This window comes from Hylobates moloch, unplaced genomic scaffold (assembly GCF_009828535.3).
Source record: "Hylobates moloch isolate HMO894 unplaced genomic scaffold, HMol_V3 SCAFFOLD_20, whole genome shotgun sequence".
Classification (NCBI taxonomy): Eukaryota; Metazoa; Chordata; class Mammalia; order Primates; family Hylobatidae; genus Hylobates; species Hylobates moloch.
Genome location: NW_026652295.1, coordinates 35,551,144 through 35,573,291, shown reverse-complemented (window position 1 = coordinate 35,573,291; position 22,148 = coordinate 35,551,144). Strand labels below are relative to the sequence as shown.

At 50.5% G+C, this 22,148-nt stretch overlaps 1 protein-coding gene and 2 long non-coding RNA genes across 8 annotated transcripts in view; 2 read left to right on the top strand and 1 right to left on the bottom strand.

Annotated features, from left to right (window-relative positions):
- Positions 1-1,630: 1,630 nt before the first annotated feature.
- Positions 1,631-21,590, bottom strand: PI16 (peptidase inhibitor 16). 4 transcript variants are annotated; one of them, XM_058432602.1, is made up of 8 exons: positions 16,945-16,976; positions 12,247-12,482; positions 11,538-11,789; positions 7,091-7,312; positions 4,894-5,003; positions 4,478-4,566; positions 2,868-3,545; positions 1,631-2,657 (listed from the first exon to the last, which is right to left on the bottom strand). In XM_058432602.1, the coding sequence occupies exons 3-8, from the start codon at positions 11,706-11,708 to the stop codon at positions 2,536-2,538; spliced, it is 1,392 nt and encodes a 463-aa protein (XP_058288585.1). In that variant the 5' UTR covers positions 11,709-11,789; positions 12,247-12,482; positions 16,945-16,976; the 3' UTR covers positions 1,631-2,535. The 4 variants fall into 4 exon arrangements, with proteins under 4 accessions (XP_058288585.1, XP_032609885.1, XP_058288586.1 ...); XM_032753994.2 differs by lacking the exon at positions 16,945-16,976 and adding an exon at positions 21,508-21,590 and having other exon boundaries at positions 11,538-12,482; XM_058432603.1 differs by having other exon boundaries at positions 2,997-3,545; positions 11,538-12,482.
- LOC131382155 (uncharacterized) overlaps positions 3,440-22,148 on the top strand; it is a 30,553-nt gene continuing 11,844 nt past the window's right edge. The window contains exons 1-3 of one of the 3 annotated variants that reach the window (XR_009211381.1): positions 3,440-3,504; positions 5,315-5,454; positions 10,914-11,337. This is a non-coding gene — a long non-coding RNA (uncharacterized LOC131382155). Of the gene's footprint in view, positions 3,505-5,314; positions 5,455-9,776; positions 9,797-10,913; positions 11,338-22,148 lie in introns of those variants that run through there. The other 2 variants (XR_009211383.1, XR_009211382.1) reach the window with 2 other exon arrangements.
- Positions 13,049-16,768, top strand: LOC131382154 (uncharacterized). Its single transcript, XR_009211380.1, has 2 exons — positions 13,049-13,193; positions 16,496-16,768. It is a non-coding gene; the product is annotated as an uncharacterized LOC131382154 (long non-coding RNA).

Here is a 22,148-nt window from a genome sequence, read left to right as displayed (position 1 = left end):
CTCAGGAGTGGAAACAGCCTGAGTGTCCAATGACAAATAAAATGGAAATGTCCTATAGAATGTAATGAATATTCCATAGAACGGAATATTACTTGGCAATAAAAATAAATGAAGTTCCGATTCATGCTACGACATGGATGAACCTTGAAAGTATGTTGGCTGAGAGCAGCGACTCACAACTATAATCTCAGTCCTTTAGGAGGATTGCTTGAAGCCAGGAGTTCAAGACCAGCCTGGGCAACATAGTGAGAGCCTGTCTCTACAAAAAATTTAGAAAGTAGCTGGACATGGTGGCATGCACCTGTAGTCCCAGCTGCTCAAGAGGCTGAGATGGGAGAATCACTGGAGCCCAGGAGTTGGAGGCTGCAGTGAGCTATAATCCTGAGTGTCAGAGCAAGATCCCGTCTAAAACAAATTATATATATTTATATGCTAAGTGAAAGAAGCAGTCACAAAAGACCATAACATACGATATGTCAAGAATTTATATGGATGTTAAGAATAGACAAATCCATATAGATAGAAAATAGATTAGTGGTTGATTGGGGCTGGGGAGGTTGGAGGGAACTAGGGAGTGACTGCTAATGGGTATGGGGTTTCTTTTTGGGGTGATGAAAATATTCTAAAATTGTGACGGTTACGCAACCTTGTGAATATAGTAAAAACCATTGAGTTGCATATTTTAAATGGGTGAATTTTATGTTATGAGTTATATCTGAATAGAGCTGGAAAAAACATAAAGTAGGCCAGGCGTGGTGGCTCACACCCGTAATCCTAGCACTTTGGGAAGCTGAGGCGGGTGGATCACCTGAGGTCAGGAGTTCAAGACCACCTGTTGACCAAACCCCGTCTCTACTAAAAATACAAAAATTAGCTGGGCGTGGTGGCAGGTGCCTATAATCTCAGCTACTCGGGAGGCTGAGGCAGGAGAATCGCTTGAACCTGGGGGGCGGAGGTTGCAGTAAGCCGAGATCATGCCACTTCACTCCAGCCTGGGCAACAGAGCAAAACTCTATCTCAAAAAAAAAAAAAAGAAAGAAAGAAAGAAAAAGAAAGAAAGTTAAAGAGGGGAGTGTCCTCCTTGGTTACAGGTCAGTTCCCAGCCGTGGCCTGACTTGGGTGGTGTCCTGTTTGACTGCTCACCTTCCAGCAGTGGTCTGGAGACTTGCTCTGCCCCTCCCTACCACCCAAGCCACCCTCAGTCACCCACCACTGCTACCCCAACATATGTGTGCTTTCCTGATCCTCAGCACCTCTGGACGGTCCTGCTGTGCTCCCCTGGGGAGGGTCTGGGACTCCAGATCCCTTTCTCAGGACTCTTCCAGGCACCTGGGGCTGGCAGAGCCTTGCCTGACGTACATTTCTGACCTTGTGTCCCAGACAGGCCTGGGCAGCAGCGCCCCCGTGAAGAGGCCGCATGCCATGTTTTGATCCTGGGCTCCAAACCCACCTAGGCCCCGCTGGTGACTCCTGAAGCTGGGGGAGTCAGCCCAGTGCCCTTGGCCTTCCTTTGGCTCTTCCCCTTCCTGCCTGCCACCTGTGATTAGGGGGAGGCGAGAGTTATAGGAAGGAAATGAAGGGTGCGTCCCAAAGAGGAGACACTAAATGGAGTGTTTTAGAGGAAGGGGATGTGAAAGAGAAGGAATAGTTGCCACAGGTTGGACAGGTTTTTATTGGAGAGTCAGGAGTTGCTTTCCTTCCCTCGTCCCTGCCTCCCCCACTCAGAGAACCCCACTCCAATGGGGCTTGTCCTTCATCTGCCCCTTGCAATCCCCGTCCCCCGCTACACAGGCACTCAGGGAGAGCGCGCATGCTGTGTGGGCAGACAGCCCCAGGCCAGGTAGGCAGTGAGCTCCCTCAAATCCTCCCACCCCCAGGACTCGGGAGGGAGGGGAGATGAGGTGTGGTCCCGGTGTGCAGTCCTCAGGCGGCCCCCTGAGCTCATAGCCAGCCAGGCCTTGTGCCTCCAGGATGGTGTGATGAGGCACATGCCCCGGAAGCCTTTCCCTTCCAGAGGGCCTTAACCAAGAAGTATCTTGTTTAGGGGCTGGGGACAGGGTGGGGAAGATGACAGGAGGACAGCTGACCTCTTCACCCTGAGAAGGCAAGAGGCACTTTTGGGGAACAGTCCTGGACTCAGATGGCTCAAGGAAGAGGCCAGGGGACTGGGAGGGGCCCGGGGGTTCCAGGGAAGCCTGAGATCCTGTCTGGGAGAGAAGCTGATGGCCACAGGACAACCTGAGAGTGGGCACATGTAAATACCACTCAGAACAGTCTGCAGCCAGCTGAAGGATGGGCCTACCCAGAGCCGAGGCACTCCTGGGGCAGTACCAGGGGCTGGCCCTGTAGACGCCTCCCAGGAGGACAAGAGTGCTGGCCTGGAATCTGGCCAGAAGTTGGGGTGAAGGGGGGCTGCTGGGCCACAGAGCAGGACCTGCCCAGGAAGCTGTGGCCTCTCACTTGGAGGAAGACAATCCAGGTGGGCATGAGGCCAGGGCCCCCCGCACCAGGCCTTGCCTTTGAGTGGTATCCCCGTCAGAAGATTCCAGCCAACACCAGAGGAGGCAGGAGCAGTAGTCCCAGGAGAGGGCCCCACACATGACCAGGGCCCGAGTTCAGCCCTGACACGATGCTAGGCTTGTCAGGGCCCTCTGCACCTGTGGGAAGAAAGAGGCTTTGCCTCAGCCTAGAGACGGCTGTGCCTGACGTCCCGCCCACCCCACCATGCAAGGAGGTGGGGCAGCAGCCAGGGAGGAAGCTCCTACTCAGAGGGCGCATGCCCCACCATGCTCATACCACCTATGCTGGGGCAGGATACTGACATTCCAGAGCCAGGAGGAAAGTGGGACAGATGCTACGGGCCTTACCTGGCAAGGACGACTGCAGAGCCAGGGCACGCCCACCCTTGGCATTAGCGGTGGCAGAGGTATTGGGGAAATTGGGCAGGGACTTGGAGGAGGTGTGCCCCGTGTGGTCCAGTGTGGCCTGCAGCTCACCTGGCTTGTCCTGGGCTGGAAAAACTGAGGCCAAGACCTCACTGGAAGGAGGCAACTCAGCCTCAGCCTCAGCCTCCTTCTGGGCATGGGGTAGGAGCTCCCTCGCCCCTGTCAGGGACATCTTGGGGTCCAGAGAGTTCTCTGGGCTCCTGGAGGGCACTTTTGTTTTGTCTGTCACTTTGTCTGCTGATTTTGGGATAGGAACATGGGTCGGTTTGGGGAAGGTAACTGGCTCCTCATCCAAGTAGGGCAGGCTGTGAGCTGCCAAAATGGAAGGGACCTCAGTTGTTACGGAAGGTGGAGCCTCTGTTGCCATGGAGGGCGGATCATTCGTTGCTAAGGAAGTTGGGGTCTGGGTTTCCACAGCAGGCAGAGCCTTGGTTGCCAGGGAGCCTGAGACTTCTGTTACCAAGAAAGCCGGAATCCCCGTTGCTAGGGAAGAAGGAGTACCCATTTTCCTAGAGTCTGAGGCTTCAGTTGCCCGGAAGGATGGGGCCTCAGTTACCAGGTAAGGCAAATCCTGAGCATCTTCCGGGCTTCCGATGGGTTCTGATAAGACAGACGAGAACGGGCATCAGTGCTGCAAGCAGGACCCCACATCTCTCACCGCACTGCAAACCAAGTGATGCGAACAAATGTCCTTCCAGGACACACAAACACACACACACACTTCTCCAGCGGATATGCCCTTCATTGAAAATAAAAGTTATAAGCCGGGCGCGGTGGCTCACGCCTGTAATCCCAGCACTTTGGGAGGTTGAGGCAGGTGGATGACCTGAGGTCAGGAGTTCGAGACCAGCCTGACCAACATGGAGAAACCCCGTCTCTACTAAAAATACAAAATTAGCCGGGCGTGGTGGCGCGTGCCTGTAATCTCAGCTACTCGGGAGGCTGAGGCAGGCGAATTGCTTCAACCTGGGAGGCGGAGGTTGCAGGTGAGCAGAGATCGAGCCATTGCACTCCAGCCTGGGCAACAAGAGCAAAACTCCGTCAAAAAAAAGAAAAAGAAAAAAGAAAAGAAACATTACTTCTGGTGATTGACACGGTTGCTCCTCTATCCACCTCCTGGTCCAAGCCTCTCTACATTCATACTTGCCCTTTTTCAGGGAACATCTCTAGCGGGATCCGGGTCCCTCACACGCCCCCGCCAAGGCCGGCCCCGCCCGTTTGAAGCCTTCTGACCACGCCCACCGGTCTGGCCCCGCCCACTCCCCGAGACCCTTACGTGTGGCCACGCCCACCTCGTGCGGGGCCCCCCCGAAGCCGCCAGACTTTCTAACATCCTCTCTTTGAAGGGTTGAAGTCCGGCCACTTGGAACGACAGGGTGCTAAGGGAGCCGCCAGGGGCCCCCGGTGGTCGCATCCCGCCCGGCCCCTTCCCTGTCCACGCCCCGCTCATTCCAGGGAGGCTCTTAGACCATCCAGTCTGCATCGCATCCCTTCCACACCCCCTGCCCCTACCCATCCACCCGTGGACTCACCACAGAGGGAGTTCTTGCAGCGGTAGCCAGGGGGACATTGGGAGCACGGAGTCCCCTCCTGGTAGGGCCGTTTCCCCTTCACGTTTCCCCTACAGGAGGTCAGGAGGATGCTGCGGGGAGGGGGTCGGCCCCTCCCAACCCTCTCCCCAACTCCTATACACACACCTACTCTGGAGATGCCCTTGGGTCTCCTGACTGCCAGCCACTGACTTGCCGGGCGACCCTGGGCTCCTCCTGGCCCTCTCTGACCGATGACAGCAAACCTCCATCGGTGCCTTCACAGCTCCCTGGACGGTACAGCTCCAGACTGACCCCTCTCCTCCCACTCCCTCAGGCTGTGGCCAACTCTGCCCTCCCCTTGGCTCTGCCTGTGCCTTTCCCCCTCCATCTCCAGGGTTCCCCGCCCCGGCACTCACGGGGGCTCGTAGTTGCACACCAGTAATTCGATGTTGGTCTCCTCAACACCCTGGAGCTTCTCACAGAAGTGGGAACCGCAGCCGATTCTCTCTGTCTTGGCCCAAACCACCTGAAGGAGGGCAAACCTAGCAGCTCAGCCCCATGCGTGGTGGCATGGTGCCTTCCCGGCCTCCCACTACACCTGCCTTACAGGGGTGGGGAGAAGAGGCACCCTATAGCCTGTGACATCCACGTCCCCAAGGCCACGCAGGTTCAGGACAAAACTCTGACCAGGGGGAGGGATGGGGGAGTTTGTCCCCAACAGTCTACTCTCCTCTGCCAACCACACATACCACCCAGACCTCTTTTCCTCTCAAAACCTTCCCTCAGTTCCAGGACTGTGATACACCCTCATTAATTTTCTCTGTGGGCTCTTCCTAGAGGCCCTTGCATTCTAAATGAAGGATATATCCAAAGGAAAGAATCTCAAGTGGCAGAATTTTAGACCTCAGCAACAAGAAAAGTCCAAGGAGGGGAGCAGGAGGAGCCATTTTGGAAGTGGAACTTCCCCCAAATCACAGGTGAGCAGGACCTGTTCTGGTTGTTTCTCAGTGTGGGTCTCTTAGCTGCTAGAATGGCTTCTGTCTTTATCAAACAAAAAGTCCAGCAACATTTGCGTGCTGCCATGGGGTGAGACCAGCAGCCTTGCCTTGCTGGTTCTAGGCCCAATCTGCCCAGGAATCTCTGCTGAAATCAGCTGAAGGTCTCCCCGGTGTTGAGCACCTTCTGGGCAGAAACGACTCCAGAGTGCATGCACCCTTAGCCCCAGAGAAAGCCGGGGTGGAGCTGGGCTGACTCACTCCCTGCTGGGCCCTGATAACAATCCCTGCAGGAGCAAGTGGGTGGGGGTGGAGGGAGAGGGAGGGGTGGCAGGATCCAGAGAGAAAGGGCCAGGAAGGGTGCTGGGCCCTCACAACTTTCTGACCTGGGTGGGTGCTGCTGGGATTTCCTCCCGAAAGATGAAGGCTAAAAATACCATGAAAAAGAGACACTGAGAAATGGAATTGGTGGATGTGGGTGGGAAGATGGTTGGTTTCTTTTCTTTTAATTGTTTGTCATGTTATTATTTATACAACATATAAGCACCGGGAGGAGAAAAAATAATTCAGTAACACTAATGTTAATTCCCCTACACACACACATACACACACACATCTTATCTGCAAGCCCAAACTTTCAAAATGCAGTGAGAACCCAGACAGGAGCAAAGTGTGACTGGGGAGCAGGAAATTCTATCAGAAATCTCCCTGAAGCCTCTCATTCAGCCACAGTTTGTTCTTCATCGTTATGCATAACTGTTACATGCAAAAGAAAAACTAAGCAAAATTGTCTATTTGCTTTATTAGTCCCTGGCAGATGAGAAGTAGCAAATTAGACACCATAATAAATGCAAAAGAGTCACAGAGGGAAGTTAAGGGACTGTCTGCCGCTGGGGCAAACAGCCCTGCACTATCTGGGGGAAGTGGGGCAGGACCACTTGGAGCTCAGCACAGTATCGCCCAGGACAATAACCACGGTCCATAAAACTGGCTCTGTGACACCTAACATGTCCCACCGCCCCCACCCCTTTTATTTATTTATTAATTATTTGAGACAGGGCCTCCCTCCGTCGCCCAGACTGGAGTGTAGTGGCGCAATCACAACTCGCTGCAGCCTCAACCTCCCAGGCTGAAGTGATCCTTCCACCTCAGCCTCCAGAGTAGCTGGCGCGCGCCACCGCGCCCAGCAGTTTTTTGTAATTTTTTGTAGGGACAGGGATCTCGCCATGTTGCCCAGGCTGGTCTCCAACTCCTGGCCTCAAGCGATCCTCCCAGCTGGGCCTCCCAAATTGCTGGGATTACAGGCGTGAGCTACTGCGCCTGGCCTAGCGGCCTAGGTTTTCAAAAGACCGTGGAGAAGCCTACGCCGTCAGAGGCTTAGACAGCGTATTAGCTGCAGTGAAAGGACAAGGTTTGCAGCGTCTGAGGGGGCTTGGAGTGCAGCGAGGACGCTTAGGAGGGGTGAAGGCAGAGGTGGCCCCGCCCAGGGAGCACGTGGCCCCGCCCAGGGAGCACGTGGCCCCGCCCAGGGAGCACGTGGCCCCGCCCAGGGAGCACGTGGCCCCGCCCCCACGCCGCGAGGCTCCGCCCCGCCCCGCCCCTCCCGCCGGGCCCGCACCTGCGTGTAGTGGCCGCACATCTGGCCTGGGCTGCAGGTGGCGGCGCTGAGGTTGTAGTGCTCACGCTCGTGGTGCCACTCCTCCATGGCCAGTGGCACGTCCATGCCCTCGTCGGTGATGGCGAACAAATTCTCGCCGCGCCGCCCGCGCTCCTTGTTGTGGCCCCACACGCACTGCCGTGCGTAGGCCTTGGCGAAGGCGGCCAGCTCCTCGTCCCATCTCTGCAGGGCAGGTGAGAGAAGGGAGGCGAGGATGCCCACAGATGCTGTGGGGACCAAGCACAAGGTCGAGGAGGTCGTGGGGAAATCCTTCCAGCACCTCCTTAGCGGGGTGACCCTTGGGCATGGCCTGGAACGGTTCTCTGCTCTGGGTGGGCGTCTGTGGGGCGGTGGAGGGTGCCACCCCAGGCCGTGGAGCTGGACCATTCACCAGCTGTGTGACTGCACGGATTGTCTAACGTTTCCGCACCCTCGGAGGGCTGGGAAGAGTGGATGAGGTGGTGCTGGTGACAGTGTTATTATTAAAAGCCTCGAGTGAAAAAGGTGGCCATACATGCATACATGCCCCTGCCTACCTCCCAGGCCTCCTTGAACTTCTCCGAAGAGCACAAGATCACAGTGTGATCGATGGTGAGGGGCTGGGTTGTTTATTCAGTCCATTTCCCTCCCCTTCAACCATGAACCTGACTTGAGGGCAGGCACCTTCCTCTCCCTCTAAGCCCCCACCTTCCCCTTGGGACACCCAGCCCCCATGCCTTTACCCTCTGCAGGCTCCCTCCCCAGTGCTGTTCCTAATTGCTCCCAACCCTTGTCAACGGCAACCCCCTTTCTCCAAGAAAATCAAGTGTCTCTATGTGACACTGAATGTCACAGGCCTCTCACCAAGGGGCCTACTTTCAGAGCCTTGGTAACCCACTGTCAGACCCCAGTGACAGTGTTCTCCAGTGGGGACCTCAGGTGAGATGGTGAGAGGGGGAATTTAGGTTCGGGGCCTTTGAGATTGTGTCCCTGGCTGAGAGGACAGGCCAAGTGTGGGTGGGAAGAGGGATTAACAAGGCATCCGACCCAAAGGATTGAGGAGGGGAAACCTGGATCCCATTAAACGCTGTCCTTGGCTTCTCCTGGAAATCCATGGCCTGGCGGCAGCTCTTGCTCCACCCTATGAGGGCCCAGCCAGCTGTGGGAGCCAGACAGCTCATAAAGCGCCAAGAGCTTGGGTGACCCTGAGAGGAGGTGGCTGTGTGGCCACACCCACTCCCCACCCACTCAAGGCTTTCAGGAGCCGCTGCCTGGCACGGGGATGGGTACACCTGGCTGGGATAGCTCCACAGCTGTGACCTTGTATCTTTCCTTCTCTGGACATTTTTGTCCCAAATCACTGGCCCCTGAGATTCTCTCAACTCTGGCAACAGTGGGAGACTGGGAGTGGGAAAGGGGCAGGGCGCTGGGGACCAGGGTCAGGGTGTCTGAGATCACCTGTGAGGCGCTGGGCTGGACTGTAAGTGTCGTCAGGGTAGGGCACGGATGGATCCCCAGTGTCTGGTGCAGTGCTGGCACATAGTAGGTGCTCAACAGATACTTGTCAACTATTGATGACTGAGACAGGGCCCTTCTTAAAGCAGTCTCCCCCTACAGAGCCTGGCTGTAATTTCCATTCTGACTAGATATCTGGACCCCCACCATTAGCATCATTGCTTTGGTCTTAAGGAGTCTCAGTCAGTCATCCAGAGCCCCGTGTGGAGTTGTAAGACTCTCAGCACCCACCCACTTGGCCACATGGTCACCATCTAGAAGCAAGTCCATTCATTCATTTATTCATTCAACAGTCCTGGGCATTGTGTCAGCCCTGGGACAACAGCAGGAACCAAGAAGCCCAAGTTTCCATTGACATAAAAGTCATTTGGGCCACCACACGGTAAATGACAGATGTGCAACAAGTACTATGGGGCACCAGAGAGGGCCATCTAGCCCAGCCAAAGGTGGAGAGGGAGACGCCAAGCTAAGTGTTGAAAGATGAGGCATTAGCCAGCTGGAGGGGAGAGGCGTCCTAATCAGAGGGTACACATCAGCAAAGGCATGAAGCTGGGAAACATTTTGGCTGGGTAAAGACAAGCTGTTCAGGTTACAGAAGAATAAAGGGCAAGCGGGAGAGGAGGACGGAGAGATAGGCAGGGGCCAGAACACACAGAGCCTTCCCAGTTAGGAGCTGGAGCTTTATCCTGAGGCAATAGGGAGCCATGGGAGCCACTGAAGGATTTTGAGTAGGGTCAGGCCCATGTGTTGGATTATTCATTCTGACAGCAGAGGCCAGAAGCTGGGGAACAGGTAGAGGCTGTCCTAGGAGTCCTTGGGTGGAAGAATGAAAGAAACCTGAACCAGGGTTGTGCCAAAAAGAGAAGGGGGTAGGGGTAAGGGTTAGATTTCAAGGACAATTGAACCTTCGGGGGGGTGGGGGCAAAACTGGTGCTGATTAGACCTGGAGGCTGAGAGAGAAGAAAGAGTTCATAATAACCCCCATCTGCCTCACCTTGGATCCATTCCCTCTTTTGTGTTAATCAGACATTTATTGAGCACTTACTGTGTGCCAGGCATTCTTCTGAGTGCTTTACACATATTCACTCACTTAACCCTACAACCACCGTAGCTACAAGGGAATTATTCCACTGTTGTCATCTCCATTTTACAGATGAGGAGATTGAGACACACACAGAGAGTTTAACTTGGCCAAGGTCACAAAGCTAGTAAGTAACAAAGCCAACATTTGAACCCAGGCCATTTGGCTGCAGAGTCCCTGCCCTCACCACTGCTGAGGTTGAACCTGAGTCTTGTCCTGAATGTTTCCTGGCATCCCAGCCCCAGCCTCATCTCCTCCTCCTCATATCACTCCCCATTGGGCAGCAGCATATCCCCTCAGTACCCCAACTGCCTCCCAGAATGTTCCCCCACTCCAAGGTGCACCTCTGTCTGGGAAGCAGCTCCCAGCCTGTGTGGCCCCCAGTCTCAGCCAGCAAGACTGTAAGGCGTCAGGGATCTACACGTGGGGAAACTGAAGCCCAACAATGAGTCTCAGGCCTCAGTCAGGGGGCTGTTGGCAGAGCTGCGTCTGCGACTCCTGGTTTGTTGTCCACCTTTCCTCGATGCCCAGGCTGGCACAGCTGTGAATGGCAGTGCTGGGTGTGTGTGCAGAGCTCTTCCTAGATCTTTCTTACATGTCATCCTGTCTGACGCCCAGGGCAGGGATCGCCAGCCCCATGTTTCCATCTGGAAACAGAGGCCTTTGAAGGGAAAGGGGTCCACCCAGAGTCACTTCAGCCAGATCACACGGGGCTGAGGTTAGAACTTAGGTTTGGGGCCCCAGGCTCACTGTTGTGTTCCCCAAGGTGCATCTGTTCTCTCAGGCACCAGCTCCAGGGGTCCCTGAACATTGCCCAGCAACCTGCCCAGCCACCTGAGGGTGGCTGGAGGGGACAAGCTAGTTCAGCCCTCAGGGAGGGCAGGAAGTGGGTGAATTTCTCACTTTATCTCCTTTGATCCTGCATATAGACAGCCTGCCTCTCACCCTGCCATAAATAGCTCTTCCTGACAGAAGCAACCAACCCTAAATCTGGCTTCTGTCTCCTGTGTGCATGTACATGTATGTTTACTACAGCTGCGTGTTTCACCAGGACATAAACAGTATTTTTACGTGTTTCCAGACTTCATGTAAAGAGATCCTACTGTGTATTTTTTAGAGATTTTATTTCCTCCCCCATTCAGTATGATATCTGTGAGATTCAGTTCACACTGGTATATACGTAGCTCTAATTCTGACCGCCTTTTACAGATGAGACGCGGGATCAGCCAGGTTACAGGACTTGCCTCGAATCACAGGTGTTGTAGGTGACCGAGACAGAATTTGGACTGTGTGATCCAGAGCTCTCTCTGCTTCTGGATCCTGCTGTCACCCACCTCCTTAGCACCTGCCTCCTACCCCAGGTGCCCACGCCATCCTGCTGCCCTGCTTCCTCTTGTCCTCTCCTTGGCGGGCATGTGAAAGACCGTTTTCACAAGGGTGTTAAGAACTTCCCGGGTTCCCCCACCGAGGGCACATGCGTTTGAAGAAGTGCTGGGGAAAGCTCATTGGAGTGGGAAGCCAGGGCTTTGGGTCTGGCTCTACCAGCTGTGTGACCCCAACAAATCCCTCTGAGCCTCACTTTCCTTATCTGTATCATGAGGCTGCTTATAGGGGCCTGTGAATTTTATTAGGCGGGTGCAAAAGTAATTGTGGTTTTTGCCATTTAAAGTAATGTAATATGATGTCAGAGACTCGGGGACTCTGTCACTGAGCAGAAAAAGGAGAGGAACTCTGAAATAGCTTCAGCATGAGGAGCAGGGTAAGAGGGCCTGGTGACAGACCCTGGCCAAGACCCTTTCTATCCCAGCCAGCAAGGGCCGTGGCCACACTTACCATGTGCAGCATGTCTGAGGCCGGCGGGGATACCTGGGCCCGGTAGAGGTTGTGCAGCTCCACCATCAAACGTTTCTCCTCATCTGTGAGGGCTCCAGCGGGGCCTGTGGTGGCCACCAGCAGTAGCAGCAGCGGCAGCAGAAGCATCAGGAAACTGCAGGAGCCGTGCATGGTGGCCAGCCGTCTCTCCTTCTCCCGTCCAGGGGTCTGGCAGCTGGATTTAAAGTCCTTCCCACACAAGCACCACCCTGGCTGGGGTGGGGCAGTGGGGGCTGTGTCTGAGGCCCACACAATGTCTCAGGGAGGGCTGGGTGCTTTGGGTCCCGACCAGCATCAAGTGCACTCCCCTTGGAGTCTTTGGCAAAAACCTCCTTTCTCTCGGTAACGGGGGCTCGGGCCAAAAGCTGTGTGAGTTCCTAAGTTGTGGACAGATCCTTCAGGGGCAAAATCACAGTAACCTCTGCAGAGCTGTGACTGGTTGCACCGAGGTCACACCCCCTGTGTGTTGAGGGTAGATAAGAGAAAGGAAACCACAGACCCTACCCGCAGGGGAGTGGGCAAGATGAGGGAGCTGTAGGCTTTTGAAAGGACCCAGGAAGACCAGATGTCTTTGATAAAAGGCTGAGCCAACCTCAATCAGAATTCTGGTTCTGCCCCTTGCTATGTGTGTTGGCAGCTTTCTCAAGTGAATCAGCGACAATAATAGTACCTGAAAGGGTGACTCTGTATGCTCAGACTCAGACCACGCCACACCGGTTGCAGTCAAGAGATCTTTATTGGAGGAGTCCGAGGGAGAGCCGAAGCGGAAGAAGAAAGAGAGCGAGGGCTCTGCAGCCTCCGTCTTTTATGCCTAGGAACGTTACGTGGGGGTCGCTGGTTGGCTGAGGGGCTGGGTCTAGGCTGAGGTGGGAAGGCGTGACCTCTGATTGGCTCCTTTTGGCGGGCCTGTGTTGGGGAGGAAGAAGAACCCAGAACCAGCGCCATTAGGGTGCTCTTGTTACCTAACAGTACCTACCTCACAGGACTAGAGGGAAGATTCAATGACATATGATGTATGTAAAGCACCTAGTATGGTATCTGGCACATAGTAGGCCCTCAGTAACAGTAGACAAACCACCCACGTGGCCTGGGCCTTAGTGGGCCACCAGCCCCATGCGGAGGCAACACTCTTGCCTGTGGGGGGAGGGGCCAAGGTCCTCCCCACTCTAGCTGTATTCAGGAACAAGGCCTTTCACTATGGCAAAATTTTGGCTTCCACGTATCCTCTCTGAATGGATGTGCTTGACATGCTCATTTGGAAGTGGGATGCTGGGACCCCTGTGCTCTGAATATGTAGAAATATAATGTGTCTGTTTCTTAAATCAAGAGAGAGCAGAAAAGCAGAAGGTTGAACGAGCTGATGCACCAGGAGCTCTGAGGGGAGGATACTGGAAGGGAAATAGGCTTAGCAGCCAGGTGCTGGCATTATAATGACCTTGGCCTTGCAGGGGCCATGACCTAGGCCTTAGCCTTCATGAAGCAGGAAGCTGGAACCAGCACTCTTGAGGACAGCTGGGATCCTTGAAGCCTGCTTCCTCGATGAATAGGGGCCTAGAAAAAGCCTAACCACGGGCTTTGGAAGATGACAAGAAAACCTGTCCCTGCCTGAGTCTCCAGGTAAAAATAAAAACAAAACCAAGATGGATCACACACACACACACACACACACACACACACACACACTTATCAGAATTAATAAAGTCAACAAAATTGCAGGATACAAAATTAACCCATAGAAATTAGTTGTTTCTATACACTAATAATGAAAAATCCAAAAAGGAAATTAAGAAAACAATTTCATTTATAAAAGCAATGAAAAAGAATAAAATTCTTACCAATAAACTTTTTCTTTTTTTTTTGAGACGGAGTCTCACTCTGTCACCCAGGCTGGAGTGCAGTGGCACAATCTTGGCTCACTGCAACCTCTCCCTCCCGGGTTCAAGCGATTCTCCTGCCTCAGCCTCCCGAGTAGCTGGGACTACAGGTGCCCGCCACCATGCCTGGCTAATTTTTGTATTTTTAGTAGAGACGGGGTTTCACCATGTTGGCCAGAGGGTCTTGATCTCTTGACCTCGTGATCCGCCCTCCTCGGCTTCCCAAAGTGCTGGAATTACAGGTGTGAGCCACCGCCCTGGCCCTTAGCAATAAACTTAACCAAGGAAGCAAAAGACTTGTACACTGAAAATCACAAATGTTGCCAAACAAAGTGAAAGAAGACACAAATAAATGGAAAGACATCCTATATTCATGGATTAGAAGACTTGATATTGCTAAGGTGTCAATGTTGCCTGAAGCAATCTACAGATTCAATGCAATCCCTATTGAAATGCAATTCATAATATTTTTATAGAAACAGAAAAATCCATCCTAAAATTTATATGGAATCTCAAAGGACCCCAAATAGTCAAAACAATCTTGAAAAAGAACAAAATTGGAAGTCTTAAAGTTTCTGATTTTAATATGTAACCACGAATCTTCAATAATTAAAATCGTGTGGTATTAGTAGAAAGACAGACCTTTAGACTAATGGAATAGAATAGCCCAGAAATAAACTCTTACACATATGGTCAAATGATTTTAGACGAGGGCACCAAGACCGTTCAGCGAGGGAAAGGCACGTCTTTTCAAGAAGACGTAGAAAACTGGATGTCCACATGCAAACTTCACCTTAAGTATATTAAAAAATTAACTCCAAAATGGATTAAAGACCTAAACATAAAAGCTAAAACTACAAAACTCTTAGAAGAAAATATAAGGGGGACTTCTTGGCATTGGATGTGGCGAGGATTTCTTGGATATGACACCGAAAGCAACAAAACAAAAAATGGACTTCATTAAAATTAAGAAGTTTTGGGGGTCCAGCGTGGTGGCTCACGCCTGTAATCCCAGCACTTCGAGAGGCCAAGGTGGGTGGATCACTTGAGGTCAAGAGTTTGAGACCAGCCTGGCCAACATGGTGAAACCTCATTTCTACTAAAAATACAAAAATTTGCCAGGTGTGGTGGTGGGCGCCTGTAAGCCCAGCTACTCAGGAGGCTGAGGCAAGAGAATTGCTTGAACCTGGGAGGCAGAGGATGCAGTGAGCCAAGATCCAGCTACAGCATTCCAGCCTGGGCGACAGAGTCTCAAAAAATAAAAAAAGGACACAATTTCCCATTAAATGGTAAAAAATATTTGCAAATCATGTATCTGATAAGGGATTAATATCTAGGATTATATTTTGGTTTTTTGTTGTTGTTTTTGAGACAGGGTCTCACTCTGTCACCCAGGCTGGAGTGTGGTCACATAATCTTGGCTACTGCAACCTTTGCCTCCCGGGTTCCAGTGGTTCTCCCACCTCAGCCTCCCAGGTAGCTCGGACTGCAGACGTGCGCCACCATGCCTGGCTAAGTTTTGTATTTCTAGTAGGGACAGGGTTTCGCCATGTTGGCCAGGCTGGTCTCGAACCCCTGACCTCAAGTGATCTGCCCGCCTTGGCCTCCCAAAGTGCTGGGATTACAGGCATGAACCACCACACCTGGCCAATATCTAGGATATATTTTTAAAACTCCTACAACTCAACAACAACAACAACAACAACAACAAAACAATTTGAAGTCCATTCTGTGGCTGCAGAGAGCTGAGATCTCACCACTGCACTCCAGCCTGGGCAACAGAGGGAGAGCCTATCTCAAGAAAAAAAAATTTGATTAAATAGGCAAAGGACTTGAAAATTCATTTTTCACTTATTCAATTATTCATGCAATTATTCATTGTTGAAAAGACATTTCTCCAAAGAAGATATACAAGTGGTCAATTAGCACATGAAAAGATGATCAACATCACTTACCATTAGAGAAATGCAAATCAAACCACAGTGAAATACCACTTCACACTCATTAGGATGGCTATTATTAAGAAACAAAACAAAACAGAAAATAGCAAGTGTTGACAAGGATATGAAGAAATTGCAACCCTTGTACATTGCTTCTGGGAATGTAAAAGGTGCAGCCACTGTGGAAGACAGTGTGACAATGCCTCAAAAAATTAAACACAGAATTACTATACGAGCCAGAAATTTCACTTCTGGGCATATACCCAAAAGAGTTAAAAGCAGGGACTTGGCCAGGCGCGGGCTCACACCTGTAATCCCAGCATTTTGGGAGGCCGAGGTGGGTGGATCACCTGAGGTCAGTAGTTCCAGGCCAGCCTGACCAACATGGAGAAACCCTGTCTTTACCAAAAACACAAAATTAGCTGGGTGTGGTGGCGCATGTCTGTAATCCCAGCTACTTGGGAGGCTGAGGCAGGAGAATCGCTTGAACCCAGGAGGTAGAGGTTGCGGTGAGCCGAGATCGTGCCATTGCACTTCAGCCTGGGCAACAAGAGCGAAACTCCATCTTAAAAAAAAAAAAAAAAGCAGGGACTCAAACAAATATATTTGTACACCAGTGTTGATAGCAGCATTAGTCACAGTAGCCAAAAGGTGGAAACAACCCAAATGTTCATCAGTGAATTAATGAATAGAGTAGTATACACAAAATGTACGATCACATATACAATAGACTGTTATTTTGTCTTAAAAAGGAAGGAAATTCTGACACATATTACAACATGGATGAACTTTGAAGACATTAGGCTAAGTGAACTAAGCCAGACACAAAATAACAAATCTTACATTATCCCACTTATATGCAGTACCTAGAGTAGGCAAATTTATAGAGACAGAAAATAGAACGGTGATTGCTGGGGGCTGGAGGAAGGAGATAATGGGGAGTTAGTGTTTGGTGTGTAGAGGTTTGGTTTGGGAAGAGGAACAAGTTCTGTTGATGGACAGTGGTGATGGTGACAATGCTGTGAATGTTCATACTTAATGCCACTGAACTGGACACTTAAACATGGGTAAGATGGTAAATTTTATGTTCTATATTTTACCACAGTAACAACCACCACCACAAAAACAGGAATTCTTAAATTGGCCAGGAGTACGGTGACAAAGGAAAAATCGTGTCTGGAGGGAGCCTTCACAACCCAGACCACTTGAGCCACCATGAGAAAAAAAAAATTACGACTTTAGCTCCCAATCAGAAAGTATCAAATGCATCAGGAACTGAGTCACCATGAGCAACAGACAGACAGCATACATCACAACAGGAGAATTTCTGTCCCTGAAACTTGAGATAATAGAACAATCTGAAAAAGACTTCAAATAACTGTATTTACAATGAATATGGAAATAAATGGGTAGCTGAAAAGGGGAGAAGAAAGACTTAGGGGGTAGAGGGGAACAAGATGTGGAAGAGAATCAGAAGAATTCAGGAAAATGGGTTAGTCTGGGGAGAAAGGGATGCTATTTGAGAGAAATCCGAGTGGAGGAAAGAAGACTGACCAGATTAGACTACAGCCCAGACCCCTGGGCAGCTGTCCCAGGGTGTTCAGGTGGCAAAGCTGTGAGATGGATCTCTTTCCTTCATAGATGGGAGAACTCAGTGAGTTCCTGACAACTTGGGCTTGAGATAGAAATAAGGGGACTTAGTGGCCGGGCGTGGTGGCTCAAGCCTGTAATTCTTTAAGCACTTTGGGACGCCAAGGTGGGCGGATCATCTGAGGTCAGGAATTGGAAACCAGCCTGGCCAACATGACGAAACCCCATCTTCACAAAAAATACGAAATATTAGCACAGGCATGTTGGTGTGTGCCTGTAGGCCCAGTTACTTGGCAGGCTGAGGCAGGAGAATCACTTGAACCCGGGAGGCGGAGGTTGCAGAGATCACGCCACTGCATTCCAGCCTGGGCGACAGAGCAAGACTCCAGTGAGAAGAAAGAAAGAGAGGGAGAGAGAGAAAAGAGAAGAGAGGTGAGAGAGAAAAAGAAAAGAAGGCCGGGCGCGGTGGCTCACACCTGTAATCCCAGTACTTTGGAGGCGGATCACAAGGTCAAGAGATTGAGACTATCCTGGCCAACATGGTGAAACCCCGTCTCTACTAAAAATACAAAAATTAGCTGGGCATAGTGGCACACGCCTGCAGTCCCAGCTACTCGGGAGGCTGAGGCAGGAGAATTGCTTGAACTCAGGAGGCGGAGGTTGCAGGGAGCCGAGATCGCGCCACTGCACTCCAGCCCAGGTGACAGAGTGAGACTCTATCTCAAAAAAAAAAAAAAGAAAAAGAAAGAAAGGGAAGGGAGAGAAGGAAGGGGAGAGAGAGCGAGAGAGAGAGAAAGGGAGACAGGAAGGGAGGGAGGGAGGGAGGAAGGGAGGAAGGAAGGAAGGAAGGAAAGAAAAAAAAAGAAAGAAACACAGGGCTGGGTGTAGTGGCTCAGGCTTGTAATCCCAGCACTCTGGAAGGCGGAGGTGGGCGATTGCTTGAGCCCAGAACTTTGAGACCAGCCTAGGCAACAAAGTGAGACCCTTTCTCTATTTCTAAAAACTTTTAAAAAATTAAAATGAATAAAATAAAATAAACACAGACTTCCCAAGGAATTAAAGTGCTGACCTGGCCTGGGAAGTGCTGGACTCAGGAGTGGAAGGATACAGTTCTCAGATGCCCCCCGGGTGGAACCAGGCACTGGCACTACAGGTTGCCCTGGTGTGGTCACCTCTGTGGACTCTGCCTCCAGTCATGCCCCTTCAATAGCAGGGAAAACAGCTCTGTAGGTGCAGGACAATGGGCACCATTCATTCACTCAACAAAGGCTTACAGAGCTTCTCACTGTGCCTGGCGCTGTGAACAAGAGCAGGAAACCCACCAGCAACCACGGGCAGTGTTGTGGATGAGAGTGTGGGGCTTACCAGCTGGGTAGCCTGGGGCAGGTGATTTCTCTGCTCACTGGCCTGTTTCCACATCTGTACACTGGGGCTTAGAACAGAACCTACCTCCTAGGATGGTTGTGAGCATTAAATGAGTTAGTACATGGGTAGGGCCTGTGATCATCCGTGGAACATAGTAAGTGCTCATTGAGTTAGCCAGTATTCACATACAGCAGGCCCTTGAATAACATCATTTCATTCCATGTCTTTTCGTCATGACAGTGGTAAGAGAAAAATTCGATTCCTGCAGGGGCCACTGTCTGCATGGTGTTTGCATTCTCCCCATGTCTGCGTGGGTTTTCTCCCATGTCCCAAAGCTGTGCATGCTAGGCTCATTGGCGAGTCTGCATGGTCCCAGCGCAAGTGAGTGTGGGTGTGTGAGCACCGTGACCTGTCCAGGGTAGGTTCCCACTTGGTGTCCTGAGCTGCCAGGATGGGCTCCAGCCACCCACGACCCTGAACTGGAATAATTAGGTAAACAATTAACTTGTTTGTCTTTTCTTTCTTTCTTTCTTTCTTTCTTTCTTTCTTTCTTTCTTTCCTTTCTTCTTTCTTCTTTTTTTTTTGAGATGGTGCCTCACTCTGTCACTCAGGCTGGAGTGCAGTGGCATAATCTCAGCTCACTGCAACGTCCACCTCCTGGGTTCAAGTGATTCTTGTGCCTCAGCCTCCCGAGTAGCTGGGATTACAGGTGCCCGCCACCACACTCAGCTAACTTTTGTATTTTTAGTAGAGATGAGGTTTCACCCAGATGGCCAGGCCGGTCTCGAACTCCTGACCGCAGGTGATCCGCCCACCTGGGCCTCGCAAAGTGCTGGGATTACAGGCGTAAGCCAGTACACCTGGCCTAATTATCTTGTTTTTCTTAATTTTTCTTAAATGTATGTATAGCTCACATTCATTTCAGTGTTTAATATTAGAAGTGTTTTGATCTTTAGAAGTTTGGTGATGTTTTTGTCACCAGAAATATATCACAGGAATTCTATTCATTTATATCAGTTAGCCTATGGTAAAATTGGTTCTGTTTCCCTTAAAGTTGCAGTTTCCAAGAATCTATCAGCAACTTAAGTGAGAACTTACTGTATTCATTGTTATATATCTTCCACCTGTTGTATGTAACAGGTGGAAAAGTCTGCATAGACTGAAGCTACAGCAAAGAAAAAAAAATACAGCAACCTGACTTGGCTTTTCCCCTGGGGGGGAGCCGCCTTGGCCTGGGGGAGCTCCTAGTTAGAAAGGGGGGACACACCCCTCTTTGAGGGACAGGGGCACTTGTGTGAGTGGTTCCAGGATGTGGGCTGGGGAGGCCTCCTGGGAAGGGCATTTGGTTGGAAGCAGAGACACCTGGCTTGCCTGAGAGGGGAGGGTGAGATGGGAATGAAGACTGGGAGGCTGACCAGAGCCAGCCAGCGCATTTGGGGACCCAGGTGTGCAGACAGAGTCCACTCTGCGTGTGCACACTTATACATGGCTCACAGAGCTTCTCCCACTTGAGTGACCTCACCCACTCCTTACAGGATAGCTCTCCAAGGTGGGTCTCACTGTCACCCTGCATAAGGAAGCTGATGCTCAGAAAGGTAAGTGATTTCCCCAGTGTAGGTCGGGGAGGGTCTGGAACAGTGACAAAGTGGTGGGACCAGAGCCAGGGACCTGCCACTAGGAAAAGAGGGCGGTTAAGGCAAGCAGGTGGAGGAGAGGAATGGAGGAGGTGAAGTTAGGGGAGGGTGAGAGGGAGCAAGAGAAGACAGCATCAGAGTAGATGGTGTGTTTTATCCGTAAACCCAGACTTGGGGAAAATAGATTTTCTTCTGTATTATTATTTCTGTATATTTTAAATCAAGTTTTATTTTGAATAGCAGTATAACTCCATAACAAAAAAATAAGCCAAAAAGGAAAAAAAATAATTCCACCTCTGGCATTTGCTTCTAGTCTTTGAGCAGTTGGTCCACAGCCACTCAAAGTGTGGTCCACAGCCTGGTGCTGGTCTGCCAGAGATTCGCCGCTGTTTTTCAAAACAACAGGCCCAGAAAATGAGAGTGAATGTTTAGAAACTCTTACAGCAATTGGACATGGTTGTTTTCTGCCTGTTGAATCTGTGATTTAAAAGTTGGGCTTGTATTTCATGTATCTGCTTTTCATTTCATTTTTATTTTTTATTTTATTATTATTATTTTTTTGAGACCGAGTCTTGCTCTGTCACCCAGGCTAGAGTGCAGTGTCACAATCTCTGCTCACTGCAACCTCCGCCTCCCAGGTTCAAGCGATTCTCCTGCCTCAGCCTCCCGAGTAGCTAGGATTACAGGGGTGTATCACAACACCCAGCTAATTTTTGTATTTTTAGTAGAGACGGGGTTTCACCACGCTGGCCAGGCTGTTCTTGAACTCCTGACATCAGGTGATCTGCACCTGCACTGTCTTAGCCTCCCAAAGTGCTGGGATTACAGGCATGAGCCACCAAGCCTGGCCTGATAACTTTTTATTTTGAGATAATAATAGACTCACAGGAAATCACGAAAAAAGTACCTAAAATCCCATGAGCCCTTTACCCAGATTCTTCCAGTGGTGACATCTTATGTAACAATATAACAATAATACAACACCCAAACCAGGAAACGGACCTTCATTTTCCTAATGGATAATGATAGTGAATATCTTTTCCTGTGTTTTCTGCAACCCACATATCCTCTTTGGTGGACCGTCTGTTCATGTCTTCTAGTTCTATTTGGATTTTTTTTCTGTTGAGTTTTGAGAGTTCTTTATGTATTTTAGATACAAGTCCTTTGATGGATATGCATTTAATCATTTATTTTTACGATATTTTACAAAACTTTACATTTGGGATGGATTGGAAATTTTATAAAATCAAACTGGTCAATCACAACTGATAGTTTGAAAAGCAATCTTAGCGTCTTCTTACCTTAATGAAACAATCGCACCTGCACCATATTGAGTCCTCACATTTTTCCCCAGATAATTTATTATAAATAATTTCTCCAACTTGCTCCATATCTTTATAACCACCACTTACAAGGTTTGCAAACCTTCCATAGAGCAGCTGTACTGAGATTTACTCAGCCAATTCCCAAGGTTAGACATGACGTTATCACCCATTTCAGGGTGTTAGAGAAACTCTGCGTCACTCACCTTTGAGGCTTTTTCAAACATTTTGATAGAATGTTCTTAGTTTCCATTCCCACCATTGTAGTTCAACTTGCTCTTTCATTAGAATTTAGGCATCAAGGTCAGACCAGATTGCTGGTTGGCCACATTCTGTGTTCTCATGGAAACAAAAGGTCAGTGGCACTGAATCCAAACCACCCGAGCAACCCGGCTTTTCCAGTCCCAGATGCTTGACGGCGTGGCAACAGCGGAGTCACTGAGAAATTTTACTTTAGTTCTATCACAGCAAACTCCAAACCAGGAGTGGCAGTCATTTGAAAAATGCAGAGACTATTTTAAAGGACAGACAAGTGCCTCAGATAGCATCAGAGAACAATGCCTAAGGTGCATGGATGGAAGCCAGTCTGCACAAAATGCTGAAAATAGGTCGTTCTGAGCAAGGGGGTCATGGAGAAGAAAGTACCAGCCTTCCATTCCTTACACCCACTAGGCAGGTGCCTCTTCCCCTGCACCCAGGCTGACCCCTCACCTGGAAACTGCCCCCTTCTCGGGTTTTCACACCTGTCTTGTCCTTCCTCTTCTCCCTCCCTCTTTCCCCCTTTCTTTCTTTTCTTTCTTTCTCTTTCTTCTCTTTCTTTCCTTTTTTTTTTTTTTTGAGATGGAGT